The sequence below is a fragment of the Thunnus albacares genome, chromosome 5, assembly GCF_914725855.1.
Source record: "Thunnus albacares chromosome 5, fThuAlb1.1, whole genome shotgun sequence".
NCBI classification, from domain to species: domain Eukaryota; kingdom Metazoa; phylum Chordata; class Actinopteri; order Scombriformes; family Scombridae; genus Thunnus; species Thunnus albacares.
In genome coordinates, this window is record NC_058110.1 from 7,872,309 (window position 1) to 7,892,122 (window position 19,814).

The window sequence follows — 19,814 nt, forward strand, 5'->3', positions numbered from 1 at the left end:
TCATTATACTGAACATTATTATCTGGAAACATTGCCTTTTTATGCCTGTAGACATGCTTTGAAAAGTGCAATATCTGTGAGTGAGTATGGGTAATTTGTTAAAAGCTGTCTTTATAAGTGACTCCATCTTTTTATTCAAGCCTTAAATTTGTTTCATCATGCTTACTGTATGCCACATTTTATTTTTCCTTTCGGCTATGATTTCAGCCATGGATTACAGGGTTTTCATTTTTAATGCGCTGCTGTGAAGCAGTGTGTGATTTAAGCCATAATATGCAGGAAGCTGTGACTTGCCAAAATCCAATCACACCCTTCATGTTGTTTTCTTCTTATTGGCTTGATGACTTGCTGCACAAAATATATATAATTTACTTTTTTCCAAGTTTTACAAGTAGCTTGTTCTTTGAAAGGGATCAAACATACTGTATATTCATCTCAAATGCTCGGACGCTGCTGTGTATGAACACGGCTAGTCAGACACCTCCAGCCACATCTGTAGAAATGTTCCTTTAGTCAGACCTGTGACTTGGTGAGTCACTGTGAAAAAGTGAACAAAGCACAATCTCAAAGAATCTCTCATGCACCAGTTTACTTGTGCCACAAAACTGTGAATGTGATAACTGAAGTGCACTTTCTGATAGTTGACTGGCTGGTTACCTTGAAGTTTTTGACAAATACAATCCCTTAACAGCAGCACTTGAGTGTGTGTGTGGTCATTTTTTGTTTCTCATCACAAACACAGTTAAATTAAACTCAGAGATCCTCTCTCAAAGGTGTTTTTTTTGTATGATAGTAGGGGAAGCTTTCCATTTAGTTGTACTGGACAAAGATGACCTTGTTTTCCCCCTTGGCACATTACTTGTGGATGGCTGCAGTGCCGGATGAACAAGCCATCCTTGGAAAACAGAAAAAAAAATTCCCAAATGATATTTCAAGAGTCATGTAGCTGAAAAATACAAATTAACTAATAAAATTTTAGATTTCTAGACATACTAGTGACAAAATCTGTAATTTAACATTTTTGTAAAGTCACTATGTAAAATTTTTCAGTGATTAAAGCACCTTCCAAATTATTCTGATGATCAAATGAAATGATGAAACAATCTTTCACCTATTTTAAAAATCCTACTAATACTTAGCATTTTTTTTTTGGTTGATTTGGCAAAAGTCATGGTGCTTAAGTGACACATTTTTCATTACACGTTTGGTTTTTATTAAAATATAACTTCATAGCCACAAGATCACATAAACACTCACCAAACATTTGTCACATTTTTGAAACCGCACTTCATCTTTGCGCACACAGAAGACATAACACAGGTGTGGAAGCTCAAGTGACACTGAACACAGCAAGATTAGAAAAAAAGGCATTTTAAAAGCCCCTAAATTCATAACGTGGCAGTGTCAACATTGAAGTACAGTACAAAGTTTTTCCTATTGACAGCAAAAAAGGAAGGACTGTTGCAACATTTAAATAAAGCAACTACTTCTTTAACACTGACATGGTTGTAGATGGGGAGATGTTGGATAAGACACAGTTGACATTTAATTTGTTTTCAAGGCAACTTTAAACAACTATTGAAACAAAAGTGCAAGTTTGCAATCAGGTATTTTGCCATCAAACTCTTTTACATACCTATTAATAGGGCTGGATGATAAACAAAAAATTGACATTTTACGAAATACGCTTTTTCACTTCATGAGTTAGATGAGAAGATTGATACACACCAATCTCATGTCTGTGCGCTAAATATGAAGCTGGATCTGTTTCTTGGCTGGGTGCAGTGGCTTTCTGGAGTATTGTAATAACGAGGTTGTTAGCCTGTCACTGTCCTGTCCAAGAAATAGACTGGTTACAAAAGGAAATTCCCCATAAAACCATAACTTGTTTATTAGTCAGCTTTAGGGCTGCTGGTAGGCAGATTTTTCCAGCTTCAGACAGTTTCAGACTAGCTGTTTCCCCCTGCTTCCAGTCTTCATGCTAAGCTAAGCTAATTGCCTGCTGGCTCCAGCTTCATATTTAGCGCACAAACATGAGAGTAGCATCAATCTTCTTATCTAACTCGCGGCAACAAAGCAAGTGAGTGCAATTCCCAAAATGTCAAACTATTCCTTTTAATAACTGAAATAATGGATGAATAATAAATAATGAATAAACTCTTTGAAAATAGTTACAGCACCCACTAGTGTTTGCATGTACCATTTTAATAATATTGTACTGTAGTGTATATCTACTGTATGTGCAACAAAAAGCAATACATCATCTGCATTATTACATTCATTGCTCTCTCTGTGAATGTGACAGTTTATCATGACACAGATTGTAGGTCATATCGTCCAGCCCTACTGATTAAGACACACTTATGTGCTGGTACAACACAACCTTAGCTGTGGTCTAATTCTCACAGTATCACAGTTAACACATAGATCTCATAGAGTAAGTTCGAGTGAGATAAACTGTGACTCAAATAGTACACATCTATAGTTCATTACCTTCTAGTGTAGAAAGTACTGTGTAACAGTGTCACGATTAAAGCTTATAGCAAAGCACTATTAACACTGAAATACCTCACATAGAAGATGAGTTATTGACACGACGGGTTGTTTCTGAGAAATGTTTCTGATTTCAGTGTTTATGAGGTTTGTCTCTAAAAATGAGTATACAGCAAACAACAAAAAATGTTCCATGTGGCTTCATGAGTGCATTTACACACATATACAGTATGTACTGCACTGAGATATTGTACAAATCTTTGATGTGAAGCTCATATATGTATTAAGAACTGTAAGTATGATAGCAGGGATCTAGAGATAGCCAGGTGTACTTCACACTGTAATCTCTGAATCCATACTAATGATTATCTTTTGAGTATTTATGTAAATGTAAATGTGCATAACTGCAATATGAGGATGCTTAAACATGACTTTAAAGAGTAACGTGTGCATGTATATGCACTCACTGCTATAATGAGGTTTTATGGTTCGAACAGAATACCATCATAATGAACTGTAAGGCTCTGTGAAACCTCTTTTAAAGGGACTGCTAAGTAGTGAGGTGAGATCCTCTGCTGCTACACAGTAGATATAAACACATAAACCTGGGCTGACAGATGAAAATGAATACCCCAAACTTATAGAGGTCATCTGCATCAGTTCACTGCTGTTTCGCTAACTTTTTTTATACCGAGATTGCTATACACATTGTGAGAGGTGTAGATACATTTTGCAGAACTTCAAAGTGCATTGAAACACAATTTGGGCCTTTGAAGAAAAAGAAAAAAACATTGCTTATAACTATCACTATTTTAAACGCAAGTGTCAATTTAATAACCATGTATATATCTACTGTATGTACAACAAACAGCAATATATCATCTGCATATTGAATATTCTGGAGACACTGGGCTCATTTTGTGGCGTTTTCGCTGGGCACAAGGTTCATCTCCCACCTGTGCCTGTTTGGTGTTTTGTTGACTTCTCCGCAGCGGAAGGAAAGAGCAGGAGAAGGAATAGAAGTCGAGGGTTGCAGGGATTTTTGTGCCGTGGCTGTTTTGTGAACATGGAAGTCAGCACCGGATCATACTTTAAACCTTAACAATTAAGATTTTATCCCACTATGTGCCATGACGTGTGACAAGTAGGGATTCTGGACACAAACACATCATTTAGAAACGTCAGAAACTTGCTAGTGGATGCCGTCCCTCTTTCAGTTTTATGATCCATTATATTTGACTCTTCATCTCACTTCACAGAAACACTGGTAAATGGATATCCAGTGAACAGAGCTGCTAAAATCATCTCCATCTCCTCTGATAGTTTTTAGGTGCTGCATATCAACAGATCTGCACATATCCACTGAATGAGCAGTGTTTATGTGGATCTGGTCTGCACTGATATCTGCATGTCTGATGTTTACTGATGTCATGAAACTCAGAGCAGAGGTGATTCCATTGCTCATGATTGACACAAACCTCCACCTCACCTACTGATATTGTCTTCCTATCCTAATCAAACTGTTTCCACTGTGAAGCCATGCCATTTGTCTGTGTCCTTAAAATGTACCAATTACCCCTGTTCTGTCTCTGTTACCTCTTAAAAATTAATTTGCAGAAAACCTCATGAAAAGGGGAGCTTTGGGTTACAATACATAAAGTCCATTAAATGGATAATAACTGAGATACAAGTTTTTCATGTGATGACGAAACATTCCTCTGTGTTACAGGTACTGAACCTGATTCGTCCCACTCATTCTAAGCGTTGATGAATAATGATGATTCCAGTTAGTGTATGACACTTACCAACACATACCACATACCGACCTCCACAACCTCCAGCATTAATGCATAGTACAGTCTGTTCAAATAAAAGTCCACAAACAGACCAATTTTTCACAGTCAAGGCTGTTGGAACAAAAATTTCTACTGGACTACACAATTGATATGCTGTTACGCTGTCTTGCTGCTATGATGTCAATTTGCTACATATTCCTTTGATGAAGCCAAAGAGATGAGATGATATGAGAGACAGGGAGAGCACACTCCCCAACCACAAATTTAGTTAGTGCAGTTAAACCAAAAGACAGACAGAGATGAAAAGGAATGATTGTAAACTTAAGTTCAAAATAGATGCACTGATGACCAGAAATCATGTCTCAAAATGTCTGAATACTGTAAGGTCAGATGGATGGGTGTAAATTTATCACCTGTGCCATATGAACTGCCCAGTGATAAAGATCAGAAAATGCCTTATTGTCCAATCAAAAGCATCTCTGTGTAAATAAAACAAAATGGGTGCAACAAGACAGTGGCTGTCTAAGAGTTAAGAGGCGAAGGGGAAAAACTCAGAGACCCAGGCTTCCAACCAGTGCAACACAGCGGAAGCAGAGGGCCAGAAAGCCAGTGCCCAGCAGATCCCCCAGGGCTGTCAGGTAGGGAATGGAGAAGTTGTCAGGGTCCAGACTCCGTCTCCACATCACACGGACGATGAGGTCAGCAACGTAAAGGAGGATGGCCACCTGGACGGAGAAGGAAAGGCAGCGATAAGAGAAAAAAAAATATTTAGCTAAAAGTTATGATAGAAATAGTTAAAATGATTGTTAAAAGTAATGGATTCAACAGTTGCAATAGTTAAAAGAAATGGATGTAACAGTGTAGCTAAAAGTAATGATTAAATAGCTGAATTGACACATACTTGAAATTTTACAGAAATGGATAAATGGTTGAAATAGTTAGTAAAAGATAATAGATAAACTGTTGAAATAGATATTATAACTAATGGATAAAGTTAAAGTTGGAACTGTTGGCTAAAATGATTAAACAGCTGAAAAAGATATTTATCCATTACTTTTAACTTGCTAAAAGGAATGGATAAATGTCTGGAATAGTTAGCTTAAAATAAGATAAATGGTTGGAAAAGTTACCTAGAAGAAATTGAAAGATGGTTGGAATACATAGCTAAAAGTAAAGGATAAATGGTTGGAATAGTGAACTAAAAGTAATTGGAAATGGTTGGAATAGACGGTTAAAAGTCTAAAAGTAATGGATAAATGGCTGTAAAATCCAGCTTCTGCCATTCCGAGTGGATGTAGAAGGAATACTTGACCAAACCAACCCGCCCAAGCATTGATAATTCAATTGTATGACAAACTAGTGAGAAACAACATCCAGTTGAAAATCAATTCAAAAGAGTGTATTTGGAGCATGATGGGTGTCTGTTGTTGGGGTATGTCAGACAAAAATGGTTGGAGAACCACTGCACTAGTACCCTCAAATGCTGATAATGGATATATATATGGTATATGTGTGTTTTTCTGTTTTGTGTGTGTTCTTTTATTAAATCAGCCAGGCTGTTAAACACTAACAGCGGATATTATGTTGAGGAGGTCAGAAAGGGGACCGTGGCAGGCATGAAGAATACTTTTGGTTCTATCCTGGAGCAAATCTTAATCTCACCAAGCCGCTGAAACACCAACACCTGGCACAGGTCATTTCACAGTTAGGTATCAGGTGGCAGCAGCCATTTTTATCACACTGTACAAAGCCTTACAATGTACCTTCAGATGACTGGTTTCCACAGTTTGAATCAGAGTGTTGTGTGAAAATTCTCTGCTCCAAGGCCAGTGAGTCTATGTGAAACTGGTCAGTGTTAACAACCACTAACAAGGAAATCAAAATGATTTCCTTTCTTTTATTTCTTGTAGTGAATGGGGGGCATGAAAACACCTCACAAAGTGTGTGCATGAAACTGCATCAGTTTACCTGTAGCAGAGCAGCACACAGGTAGCAGATGGTGAAGGCTACAGTGATAGGCGCCTCCTTCCCCTGCAGCAGAGAGATGGCGTAGAGGAAGACCAGATGACCGGGGATGACCAGCATCAGAAGCACCCGTGCTGACTTGGAATTCACCCCTGAGTGACATAGAGAAGAGAAGTATTCATTCAGTTTGGTAAACAGGAAGGTTACGATATTGTGGTAGCATGATAAATTTATGCATGTGTTGGTGCTCAAAAATGGTTCCATTTCAGGTGTTTCATGTTGTTGAGAACCAGCACAGCTCGTGTTAAACAAGCCCCTCAGGATGTTCTACTCCAGGTCAAATCCATCCAGTTCTTAAAGCCTCCCTCCAGTGTACTTTGGCATTTTTAAGATATTTCATATTTTTTCTGAGTCATTTCCTGTCAATGTTGATTAGCCACACTGTTGCCAAATATTTCTTGACAAATAATTCAATTTGAGCTCAGAGTTCAAAAATTTAAGCTGTTGCTAAAATGGAACAATGACGTATGACTGTAGTAGAACGCTGCAGTCATATGTCATCCTCATAAAATCCTGCTCTTTTTGTGAGCGTCACATAAGCTACAGATACAGTATCAGATGCCTGTGTTTCGACCTAAATACTTGCTGCAGATGTGCTGCAACAACAGATTAATGCTTTTCAAATTAAACACTTTGACCAAAATCAGCAAAAGCAGAAAAGTCAGTAAATCAGTCTGCGTTGTTCTATAAATGAAAGTGAGTGATTCTTACAGTGTTTGTTTTTTCAACAGCTGTTTATACTGTATGAGGACCTTCTCCTTCAGTTCATTAAATTCCTGCAGCATCTGAAGGCAGCAGGACTGATATGTTGATAAATCCGCAGCCTCTGAGAAGTGCTGTGCCAGAGCACAGTGCCGTTACACACCACTGTTCACTGTTTACCCTCATTAAATCGCCTGATGTAACCAGGCTGCTACAGTATAACCACACACTTCTACACACATCAGACTGGTCGGTTATAACGCAGTATTTGGTTTTTTTATGAAGGGCTCATCAGCCTCTTTTCCAACTTTCTTTTTAGCAAAATAGTGCCTCATGTTTTATCCTTGAAACACATTGCATTACCAAATCAATTTCTTTATTTCTTATTTCTATTGTTATTATAGTAACTAACTGATGAAAAAACTACTCCATCTGTCTATGGGTGCAGATTTGTGGTGATGTGTGTTCATGATGTGATGCTCTGAACTGTCCAGACATTTCCTGAAGAAAAGCTTTCCGTTTGCTGAGCTGTCGTTATCACATTTAACTGTGATTGGCACAGCTGTTTCACAGCCATGAGAGCAGTGACGTGACTGGCTGAGAGAGTATTTATAATCGCTACACCTGTTGATCTATATTCACCTTCACTCAGCCCTTTTGCACATCGCACTGCTGCACTTATGAACCAAAATAGCAGGTGCACATGAACATGCACACACTCCATGCGCCTCTGTGCCTGGCATTTATTATTCAAATTTCAACTGAGGGTGCTATGCATACTTTTGCATCCTCGTAGAACTGGGCTTGGCCACTGAGGAGGAAGATTTATGGGTATTTACTGTAAAATCAAGCAAGAAGTCATTGCTTAGGACAGATGATCCATCAATACAGAAGCCATTGTCTGCTTTCACCTATGGATTTCACATATCTCTGTTACTGACATGTAACTAGACAGGTTAGGCTATAGTGTCACTAGTAGGGCTTTAAATGTATACTATGCAGTCGGTTGGTGTTTGTAAACACACTGCATTCAAAGTTGGCCCCTCCTTCCCGGCTCAACTAGCGCGCAAGAGAGAGAGAGAGAGATAGAGAGAGAGAGAGAGAGAGAAGCGGTAGTTGAGCAAGCCTGAGAGTGAATGAAGAGAGCAAGAACAAAGCCGTGAATCTTATTTGATTCACGGCTTTGTTCTCGCTCTCTCTAAAACGTTATTTCCTGATTGTTTAATGGCGGTTATGTTCTAAAGCACAAATAAACACGCCCACACCTCCGTACAACCCTGCGGGAAGGTGCTGCATTACCAGATTTTGTGTGAATGCAGAGCTTCATCCTGTCCGCTGTGGCCTCTCTGCTCTGTGTGTGCAGCTCAGCCATGCCCATCCATGACACAGAGACAGAGAGCAGACAGAGAGCAGACAACGATGTAACCTGGTGGCTTCACTACAAGTCCTGACCTCACACCCTGCATACTATTACTGGCTGAGGGCTACACACCCACTGATGCCCAGAAGCTTAGTTTTAAATCTAGTTTGAGGAACAACCAGCAAACCCTGATCAGAGGACCTTAGAGACCTGCTGGTGACTCAGGGCTGCAGTAGATCTCAGACCATGTAGAGCTCTATCGGTGATCACAAGAACTTTGAATTGGATTGTGAATTTGATGGGGAGCCAGTGAAGAGCAATCAGAATCAGTGTCACATGAGGCCTTTTAGAGGACCTGGTCAAGAGTTTAGCAGCAGCATTTTGGACCACTTGTAAACGATCCAGGGATGTTTTGCTGAGGCAGGTGAAAAGGGAGTTACAATAGTCAGAAGGAAGATATAAAAGCACAAATTAACATTTCCATCTCCGCTTGAGACACAATGGGCCTGAGCTGAAAAAATCAAGAGCAAATCAGACACTTGACATGTTGGTCCAGAGTCAGAGCCTGATTCATAGTGACACCTAGATTTCTTATGGAGGATTTAACCGACGAGACTCAAGACCATGCCTTATCTTAGGGACTAGGAGGGATAAGCATTTCTGTTTTGTCTGCATTTAGCTGTAAGAATTTATCTGCCATCCAGTTTTTTCATTGTGTACAGATTTATACATTGTTTTTTAGGAAAATCCTGCATAATATACCATTAAGAAATTAAATCCATTATTCTTTCATCATCACCAGTGTCTAGACACTAACAGGGGGATTCATAGCTATCTTCCAAGGATGAATAAACCCTGATATACTGTTTGCCTTTTCGAAACTAATTAAGATCATATCATCAACTATAATAATATTAAAGCTGTTAATTGATTTGATAATTCACACAACATTAACCAAGGTTTCTGCAGGGTTCACCAAATTAAATTTAAGACTTTTTAAGACCTTCTTAACACCATATGAGATGCAATTTAACAACTTTTTTACAATCATATTGCTCAACGAATGAGCATGAACCAGTAGGGACAATAAGTCCAACAATGATTTATTAAGTGCATTAATTTATTGACATTTATATAACTGTTTTGGCTTCGCTGCTGAATATATGAATAATTCCTACAGAACTAATATAGTTAATCAATTAACCTGGACCCAGATATGTGGCAGCAAATTGGTGGTTTGATTAACCAATTACAAAATAATCAATTTACATTTTTTACTAAAATCTTGACTTGTCCATAGTGAGTGGATGAGCTTCCTCGCTCCTGTAGCTAGCAGTAGTGACAGTGTTTGCCACAGGTCTGATGGTGCTGACTGAAACTCCAAAAAAAGGATGTAGTCATGTTTCACTCTTTTAAGCTCTTTTTTGGTGAAGCTCCCGAGAAAAACATCTGGCTCTTTAGTTGCTAGTTGCTAGTTTCGTCTGTCTGCTTTTTGATGCTGGAGAGGTAGTGTACAGCTGCTGCTGCTAAAAAACATTGCTCATGATAGTGTTAAGAGTGAATCTGTACGGTAAGGTTAGGGACAGTAAAACCAAAACAATGAAGTGAAAGATGCTAAAATGCTCTGTGAATGGGCCTGCAGAGTCATGTGATCGTTTTCTGTGGGCTTGTCACTTTCATATCACTCATAGTCATTTGATTCATTGTTAATGTAAAAATATTGATTAGAGCAGGTTCAAAGAGTCAGCCTAGTCCGAGTCTGTAATACAAAGTAACATTTCAACCACTTACTGAACAACGGCTATCTAGGAATTCAATCTTGTAAGTCACCCTGGGTTAAAGGTCTAAGATTTTCAGTACATATGGATGTTGTGCTGTCAAGCCAGCATGACAGTGTTACCTGAGGAAAAGAAAGTGATGCAGGGATTAGGCCAGTGCTGCCTCATCTTATAGGGCAGCACCCCTGGGATGCTCCAGAAGTGCAGGTAAGTTGAGATCCTGCTGGCCTGGATGGCCACCAAGTTACCACCCACTCCTACACAGGGGAAAGAAGGACAGAGGACAGATTGAGTGAGTATGAATGGAGGATTCAGATGATGCTGTGTAGAGCTTTACTTTATTAGCAGAGCAACCACTTGTATCCATTGGTTGCAACTTTAATTCTATCAAAAAAATGCTAACAAAGACTTACTTTTCCCCCAATGATTCATTTCAAAATCTGATATTGATTTTGAATCATCGTTATCAACTGAAACAGAAAGTTCTTTCCCACAAGGAGCGGTAAACTAAGCTTTACAATCAGTAACACTTTTCATCTGTTTCATTGTTGCCTGAACACAAATTAAGCCAAGTGATGACCAAGCTTGAAATTGAAGCCAATACGGAAATCCCTTAAAAGTGCAATGCCACTGACGGTTGATAGATGTTGGCTCCAAAAAATCCTTGGCTCCAATAGACTCCTATTCAAAAAGCATCCACTTCTCTCATGAAATACTGAGTCAATCATTTTTTTCAACGAGTCATTATGGTCTCAATTATTAAATTCGAGCCCTCTAACAAATGTGTTGGTGATCATTTTGGAAATTATTGCTCCGTTAATAACATAAAGATGAATAGTAGCTTTAATGTCTGCTGTGTGGGTGTTGATTGACAGCTGTGATTGACAGTTTGCTCACTGGCTGCGGGACTCGCACTGAATCAGACTATTGTCACGGTATTTCGGTAAATTTAATGTTACTTGATACCTGCTATGTTAGTTAGCTAATGTTAGCACAAGTGTGCACCGCTCAGTGTTCCCGGTAAGTTAGCATTAGCTTCAGTGCGAGGTAGCGGGGCATGTTTCCAGAGCATGAAAGGCAACACCCTACACTCATTTGGAAGGTCCTTGTTCCAAACAGAAAAGATGGCACTGATTATAAGCAGCAACTCTGGGCTTCAAACTAGCTCCAATGCAAAACAATGGGTGACATCACGCCTTGCTATGTCCATCTATATATAGAGTGATGCAAGCTTAGCTCGGCTGTGATCTGGACAGAGTTTCCAGAGAGAGAGTGAAGTCTATCTTACCAAGCCACACAGGCCAAAGCACAGCTAAAACCTGGCCAGAGGAGACACAGCATTTGACAAAATTAAAGAGATGAAAACAAACAAAAGCTCCATCCGATATGTCAGAGAAACATGAGAGCAGCAACGCGTACGTATGGAAAGTAAATGAAAAGCACGCAGCTGTATGATTTCAACAGTGAAATCTGACTCTGGATGTACAAAAACCATTATATGCTGTCTTTCTAATTCTGGTAGACACCTTGTTTCTAACTAACTTTGTGTAAAAATGTCTGATCTGTTTGATAAGTCATTTTCAGATTTTTAAACTTCTCCCAGATGTTATGTGCAACAAAAAAGCTCACTGGGTTTAAACCTTAGAGCTATAAGATAAGATTTCATCCTTTCATCCTGGTGTGAGTTGATCCATTTTATTCCCTTCTTCAAAACAGTTCTGCTAAATGCAAAACAATATTTCCAGATACAACCGGTCTTCAAAGTCCATTTTAATTTTGGTGTTGACAAGGCTATCTGTGCCTAATTCAGTTAAATCAAACACCTATCCAAGTATTTACCCCAAAAACCGGCACAGATGTTCTTTTGTGAGATGGAAAAGACTCGAGGGAAACTTTAGTATAACATAATACTGGTTTATATGCAAGCCAGTGGGGGAAATGGGAAATTCAAACCAGATTGGCGAATTTAGAATTTAGCAGAGAGGGGTGCAAAGAGAGAGAGAATAGGAAGGAGATTGAGAAACAGCAGGCTGATGGGCAGAGACAAAATGAGAAACAGTGACAGCAAGACTAGATGATTATTTAAGGCCCTGTCAGCTGTGCCAGGACACTGGGTGTGCACCATTAGTGGTTTGTATCGACTTTTCTCCTATCCTCAGTGGATCCCTGCATGCATCACCTCACAGCCAAACCACGGAGGCTGCTTCTCTTTTGCCTCCGCTTCTCTGTCTCAATGCATTTTTCATCATTCTTCAACAGCATTAAGAGGTGAAAATCAGTTTTCTATGTGTATAAAGTAACTAAATCTTCATAGTTTCAGTCTCCGATTTTTACAGCTGATTGGGACTTTTTTCATGGAGAAAAGAGCAGCATGTGGATTAAATGGGTCAGTTTACAAATTCAGTACACACTGCAAAACATTGTTTTCTCTCCTTTCGCTTTCTCTCTGTTCCTGATTAGTTCTACTTTATCCATCTTTCCATCCAGGACGTGTACTGGATCTGTAGTGTGATATGATCTCTGTTTCTACCTTGAGACGTAAATGGATTTAATGTGACCTTTGACATGCATCATATTTTCATCATCAACTTTTATAGTTCACTGCAAGCAGAGTAATATGCAACACCACCACAGTGTTGTAGTTGCTTTTACATCATTGTGATGGGTGATGAAATTTGATGAAATTCATTAAATCATTTGCTAAGCCTTAGTAACTGTTGCTATACTTGTCAATTGGCAGAACAAGGAAAGCTGCTCATATTCAGATATTCAGTCTGTCTGCAAGATAATCCCGTCCGTCTGGACAAGGAAGCAAATGCACTGAATTTAAGGAATTTCCCACTTAAGGAATTCTGACCCTTTTATACTACAGTGTAGTAACTATTACATTTACTACATCTTTTTACCTGAAAACAAACTTAATAATTAAAATTAAATTAAAAATAAAATTAACTTAATTTAGAGCATCGTTTTGTAGAACCTCTTCCAACTTGCACCAAGTGCAAAAGCTCCTATCTGCACTTTGCGAGGCATTAATATCTAGTCGGTATTGTTAACACATAATATAATAATATAGTCCAAAAGTATTGTGTATTGTGTATCCTTAACAAACAGCATTCTGCAAGAAAACAAGTTTTTTTTAGTTTTCTCATTTTTCAGATAGGAGGTTTTGCTCTTCGGCCATCGATATGCAGTTTACAGTGATAATGGTGGCAGATTTATAACTTAGAATTCAATTTGTTCAGAAAAAAGTAGTCAAAAGCAGGCTTCTCAATTCTAGCTGGGGATGGTAGATTTTGTCAACTGTTGCTGGCAGATTTTATCAGCTGTTACTAGCGAGCTAATCCATGAGCTGGTTGAAAATGCTGTCTCCAAATGACTTTTAAATGTTTATGTATATGTAGGAATAAAGAAACAGGATTGTTCTTGTATTGCAACGTAGGGCTAGTTAGTGTTAGAAGTATAATGAGGACAGATGTAAGATAAGACTTATGTTTTATTATGACATAACCCTATTTGGCTTAGCTTGGACAAGACAGAGGTCAGACTAATGTGTTTGGCAAACATAATGCTACCTCAAATAACACGTTTGGCTGGGACTGCTGCAGTGTAAACTTCCTCAAATGTAATGAAGAGCAGGGCAGAGCCACTGACCAGGACCGGCTCCAACACAGTGGGGAGATACTAGAGACTGGATGTATTCATATTACAGCAGATACACAGAACACACTGTTTAATCCACTCCTTACACTTTTGTGCTCATATTTTAGGTTTTGGAAAGACAAAAAATAGCCTCAAAGCTCTTTATACACTAATTATTGCTCTTCCTACAACCTCATGCGCACCACTTTAGTATGTGGAAAAATCCAAAGCTTCAGGGGAGCATCAGGGAAGTTTAGCAAACAGTCAATTAAGTCCTTAAACTTGTAAATTAAGCTGGTTCAGTTGATGAGCTATAAACGGTGCCTTTGCATGCACCGTTAATGCAACTCTTACAGTTTTGAATGAATTACCATTCTGAAATTGATGCGATGCATCAAAGCAGTTTGATGCTCCACATGTTGGCCTTGGTGCATTTGAAATAGCTGCTGCAAATGTTCCAGAGGTTTTAAGGTTTCTTTTGCAGGACATTTTGGCAGTTCTGCATGTGGTAGCCCATTAACTTCAAATCATGTACACTTTTCATTACAGCCTCATATTTTCCAAAGCTTCCCGTATGTATTTAGACTGGTTTCCTACCTTCCACACTGCTACTGGTTTCAGTGCATTTTGCAATGGCAATAAAATCAACTTGCACAAAATTCTGAATTGCTTAGGAAAGGTAATCATGCATTGTAATTCAGTTTGGGGAGGAACTGTTCTGATCATTCTTGTTGGTAGGGCTGAGTATCATATTATAGTACTTTTCTGGTACTGAATGAAATGGGTCAGTACAGTACAGTAGGACTTGACAAAAACTGTCAAGTTCTGAGATTGGCAGTGAATGCCAGATCCTGTTTCATGTTTACTTAATACTTAATTCCTGATTTTAACTATAATTTGGCCAGTTTGAAACTGTATTATTTTGACTTGTTCTTGTACAGATTCTTGTGTTTAGAAATCTATGTTTACATATCTCAAACCAAGGTATCAATACCCAACACTACTTTAAGATACACACTCCAAGCCTTTAGTGTTACTTACTGGGCAGGACACTTTTCAGTACAAGAAATGACCAAATTTACATTTTCCTTTTAGTTATATTATTCAGTTGTATTTAGTTGTATTATTGTATTCTGGGATTGATTTTCTGACAAGATAAAAAAAGGGGTACAAAATAAAAGTTTGCTGCAAGCTGATTTTCATGACACTGTGGAATAAATGAAAACAATCAGCTGTCAGTGGCTACCTGCGGGGAAGGAAATCAATCGCAAAAGTAATTTCTTGAGGTCTACCTTGTTGCTGTTAAATGCAGCAAATCTCAGTTAAATCTGAGTGAGAAGCATTACTATTTTTTTCTGTTGTTGTTCACTCCTGTCAGCTCAGTTTTTAACATGCTGCTCTGTTTCATACAGGAAGCACCCGAGAGAACAGAAAATGTGAGTTCAAATGTATTTGACTTGTGTTGTGGATATTTTGACCGATGGTCAGCACCTCAGTGGGGAAAAGTGGACACAAGCCTTAGATGTCTTAAAGCTGAAAAAGTTTATTGAAGTACTTGATCAAGCAGAACTGAAATAGCGAACATTGAAGTCATCTGCAACGCGGATGCTGTCTCTTTCCGTTCTGTCCCTGAAAGTCTGAGTCTAAGTCTTTAACCTCAGCAGATCAGCCCACACTATGAAAAATTTGTCTAATTGGTTCACTAGTTTCTAAACAAGGAACTGCATTTTACCCGTGTCAGTTCAGGTCACGTTGCATGGAACTTCAGGTCACTGTCAGCACATTTTGGTTTGAATGTCTGACTGTGTCCATAGAATCTACGCATCCACCTAACTGTGTTGTCTAGGAAAGCCTCCAACCTTGGTGACCATGGCAATGCTGATTTACCCTCTATCAGGGAGGTTTCTGCTTTCCCCAAAACATCACAGACAGCTGCAGTCTCAAGGAGAGGAGTGAATACCTCCTTCCTGCTTAAGAATTTCAGTGTGACCTCAAGGCCCAGGCTTGACCCAATGCAACCCAATCTGTCAACCCTAAAGATGGAAAATTCCATAACAACTTGAACATTTTGTTTGCTCACAGCAGACATGACACATCAGCTGAACAAAAGATTATCCAATCAGTGATTGTGTGTGTTTTATTTTCTTTGATTTAAGATTCAAAGTACTTTTTCCCTGCATGACTCCAATCTGCTGCTGTCTTCTCCTTTACCATCCCAACCTCATCCACTCCTGTTTTACATCAATATCAAAAAAAACTGTGATGGCACCTCTTGCCATGTTCAGTACGTACCCTCCATATATATCAGTGATATGTGTTTGTTAGATTTCACTGGGGGTTACTGTGCTCACTGCAGAATCTTTAGGATTCATCTTGGATTCATACAAGTAGCACACTAATACACACTCTGGACAACAACATCCACTAAGTGGATAAAATGCTAATTTAACTTAATTTTTCAGTTTGATTACTACTTCATCATATAACTTTTCAGACCAATCAGCTTACCGTTAATGACGGGTGTAAAGACAGCCATGCCCTGAAAGTTGGGATCACTCACTGTCTTGTCCAGTATAAGACCTCCAAAACTGGAAACCACAAAGAAAGAAAGAATAAGAACAACATGCGATCACTGCCAGGGTTTCCCAGCCTGACGGCTGCATTATTGAGGATTTATGGTCAGTGCAAAGGGTTAACAGGAGACCCACTGTAGATATCTACAGTGTATGTTTTGATTTATCAAAATTTATTCATTCACATAAACATTCATAGCCCCCTGTGGAGCCACAAAAGGCTTTATACAAGTTATTTCACATGTGCAATAGTACTCCCCAAGACCTGTAAACAGACTTTGGTGTGTAAAATCAGTTTTATCAGTTTTATTCAAGTCTGTCAGTTTTTTCACTCAGCTTGATTAGAGGTCTTCTTTTCTTTAACATCAGTATACAATTTAACTGAACAAATGGATGTGATGATCATTAATTAATAATAAAATTAACATTTTTATAAGTTTGTGTTGTGTGTCTGTATGTATGTATATACCTGCTAATGGACATGGCTACTATAACAGGCTGCCATCCTGAGCGGAGAACTTCCCTGATCTGAGGGCTCTGTCGGGCCACCACCACCCACAGTGGGATCAGAGCCAGGAAGACCAGACACACCAGGGGGGACAGGTACCATATATCTGTGGGACAGAGACAGGTATGAGGTGGTAAAGAAACCTCCTCTTATATGCTATTTATATTGATGGTCACTAAAAAATCAATGTAAATAAAATTTAAAAAAAAACTGAGCAAGCCATGGATTATGCTATTATCAATACTAGTATTGTTAGCTGACACTTAGCTATACAGTGATATAAAAGGTGAGAACACAGTAACAGAAACACAAGACAATGTAATGCAATATAACAGACTGGCTATAAATATTACTGTCATATTATACTATAATTATATTAAACTGTAAAATACTGTTGTGTAGTGATATCAAACAGCATCGTAAAGTTAAATCAACACTTCTCTGATACAGTACAAAACAAAAGATATAAAAGTTATTTTGTCCATACTGAGTATACTATAGTTTTATATGAATTTCAAGTAATAAATACTAATGCCATCTTGAAAAAGGTGGGTTTAGGTGAAATATAGACACTTTACTTGCAAGATAAACATTTATGATGCGCCTTATCATAAACGCAGAAACACTTTCACAGTGAAATTATAGCCAAGAGCCTCACAGACATACATCATGATGAGCTGTCTGAAAAAATGATAAACCTGAGTTTTGCTGCCATCTTGTGTTCTTGTGAACACAGAAGAACTCAAAAAAGTCCAAATAGTCTCTCATAGTTATTTGACACTATATCCATAATAAAACACCATTTACACCATTATATTGTTTTTATTACAACGAAGCAGACATTCAAAATGTCCTCTTATGGGTTGAAAACCCATTAATCCAGATGTGCCAAGATGAAAGAAACCAACAAGTTGTCGTCATATTCAAAAGGCGGCCAAAATCTACATGGAAGCACTCCTGTGGCTACTGATACCCACAACACAGCAGAGCAGCTCAAACAAGGGTGACATGGAGCCATAAATCAGAGCTGAGTCAAACTTCATTGCCCTCACTGACTCCACCGCAAGCATTTGCATTCCAACTGCATTTCCTCACCTATGTACTCGTAGAGCGTGCTGCTGACCCCGGCCAGCAGGGATAGGGTGATCAAATCACCCAGGCTGGCAGCGATGGGGGTGGCCACATTGTCAGGGTTGATCCCCACCTTCCTGGACCCGATAATCACTCCAATCATCACCAGACCTGCGGAGGAGTGGCGGCAGACCAAGGAGGAGTGAGAGTGAAGACAGAAAGAAGCAAGACAGCAATGAGTAAGAGACAGAAACAGAAAATAAGACGATGGAGAAAAAGCAAAACTGTCATTACATTTAACCAAGATGTATGAAAAGGAAAAATGAATAAAGAAAGAACAATGCTGATGAAAGCTTTCAGCTGAGATGTGTTACTATTTCTATATTAATAAAGACAATTTTCAGGACATCACCCAGCCTCACAGGGTGACAGCTTACTGGGAAAGGAAAAAGAAGACTTAAACAAGCTGGATAGGACTAAGCAAATAAAAAAGAAATGTAGGAAAATACTGTAGAGAAATATTATAAACTGAATAGTAGGGGGAGGAAAACTGAAAAGAGGTTATTCCCTGCTGAGACATGACTCAAGACATTAGCAAAAACAGAAACCGGAAATGTAATTCCTTCACTCATCAAGCCTGCTAAATGCTAGAACATAAATGATGTGGATGAATTATGGATTATGCAGTAACTACATGTGGGGAGGGGTTATATGGGGATAGATGCACAGTCAAACTCTGCTGGGTCCATGTACTGACGTCTGGTTTGACATTAAGAGTAAAAAAGACCAGTCCTTTTTGGGAAAGATGTTTATTTGATTTCTTGTCATGAGTTAAATGAGAAGGCTGATACCACTCTCATGTCTGTATACTAAATATGAAGTTAGCTTAGCATACAGACTGGAAGTAGGGGGATCAACTAGTCTGGGTCTGTCCTAAAGTTTAAAAAAAAATGCCCCCAAGCACCTCTAAAGCTGACTAATCCTGGAGTCTTGTCTTACAGTTTGGGTTTTGTACAAACAACCGATTTTGCAAACTCTGGACAAAGCCAGGCTAGCTGTTTCCCACTGTTTCCAGTCCTTATGCTAAGCTACGCTAACTATCTGTGGTCTAGCTTCATATTTACTGTACAGACATGAGTGAGGTATTGATCTTCTCATCTAACTCTCTGCAAGAAAGCAAATAAGTGTATTTTTCGCAAAATGCCAAACTAGCCATTTAATCCATTAAAGAGCAGTTTACTGACCAACAGACAGGGCAGCTATGAAGGAGGTTAAAAGGCGTCTTGTCTAGTTAGACCATCTTGTGTGTGTCTTTGTGTCTGCTTAAGAAGCAGTTGAATATGAATTAAAAGGAGCCATGCATGTAAATGCCAATCTTCGTGTTTGTTTCCAATTAGTGACTATCCCAAAAATCTTTTCATTGAAAACCATTTTCTGCCAGTTGTGTGCTGCAATACTACCCCTGGATCCTGGGTGACTGGATCCTCACTGGGTATTAAGTGCACTTACATCTTGATTTTAGACTTTTTTCTCACTGCATTTCCTGATAACTGAGAACATTAATGCCAGCTGGCATTAGTATAGTATATTACATTTGCTTTGGCTCGGTTTTCTCACTGCAAAGAGCAAAACTGACGCACACTCAGTCTCCAGTATACAGACACTTCATTGTAGTACAAATTTCAGTGTTTAATTACAAAGTGTGCACTTAACTGAATCAATGCAACACGTGTCTGCAAACATTTCTCCTTATTTTACTGTAACATTACCCCATTTCCTTTTGATTACTGTAAAAATATTGCAATGTATTGTCTTTTACATTAGTGTAAATTGTGGTTTATAGCTGTATGCTTTCCAGCATACTGT

At 38.7% G+C, this 19,814-nt stretch overlaps 1 protein-coding gene across 4 annotated transcripts in view; it reads right to left on the reverse strand.

The window, feature by feature from the left end:
• Positions 1 to 1,189: 1,189 nt before the first annotated feature.
• Positions 1,190 to 19,814, reverse strand: part of LOC122982030 (solute carrier family 41 member 1-like) — a 47,802-nt gene continuing 29,177 nt past the window's right edge. For all 4 annotated transcript variants that reach the window (XM_044350988.1, XM_044350989.1, XM_044350986.1 and 1 more), the window contains 6 exons: positions 17,973 to 18,119; positions 16,839 to 16,983; positions 16,305 to 16,384; positions 10,277 to 10,411; positions 6,258 to 6,406; positions 1,190 to 5,014 (listed from right to left, as the gene is read on the reverse strand). In XM_044350988.1, the coding sequence (XP_044206923.1) occupies positions 4,841 to 5,014; positions 6,258 to 6,406; positions 10,277 to 10,411; positions 16,305 to 16,384; positions 16,839 to 16,983; positions 17,973 to 18,119 (830 nt within the window). In that variant the 3' untranslated portion in view covers positions 1,190 to 4,840. The remainder of the gene's footprint in view (positions 5,015 to 6,257; positions 6,407 to 10,276; positions 10,412 to 16,304; positions 16,385 to 16,838; positions 16,984 to 17,972; positions 18,120 to 19,814) is intronic.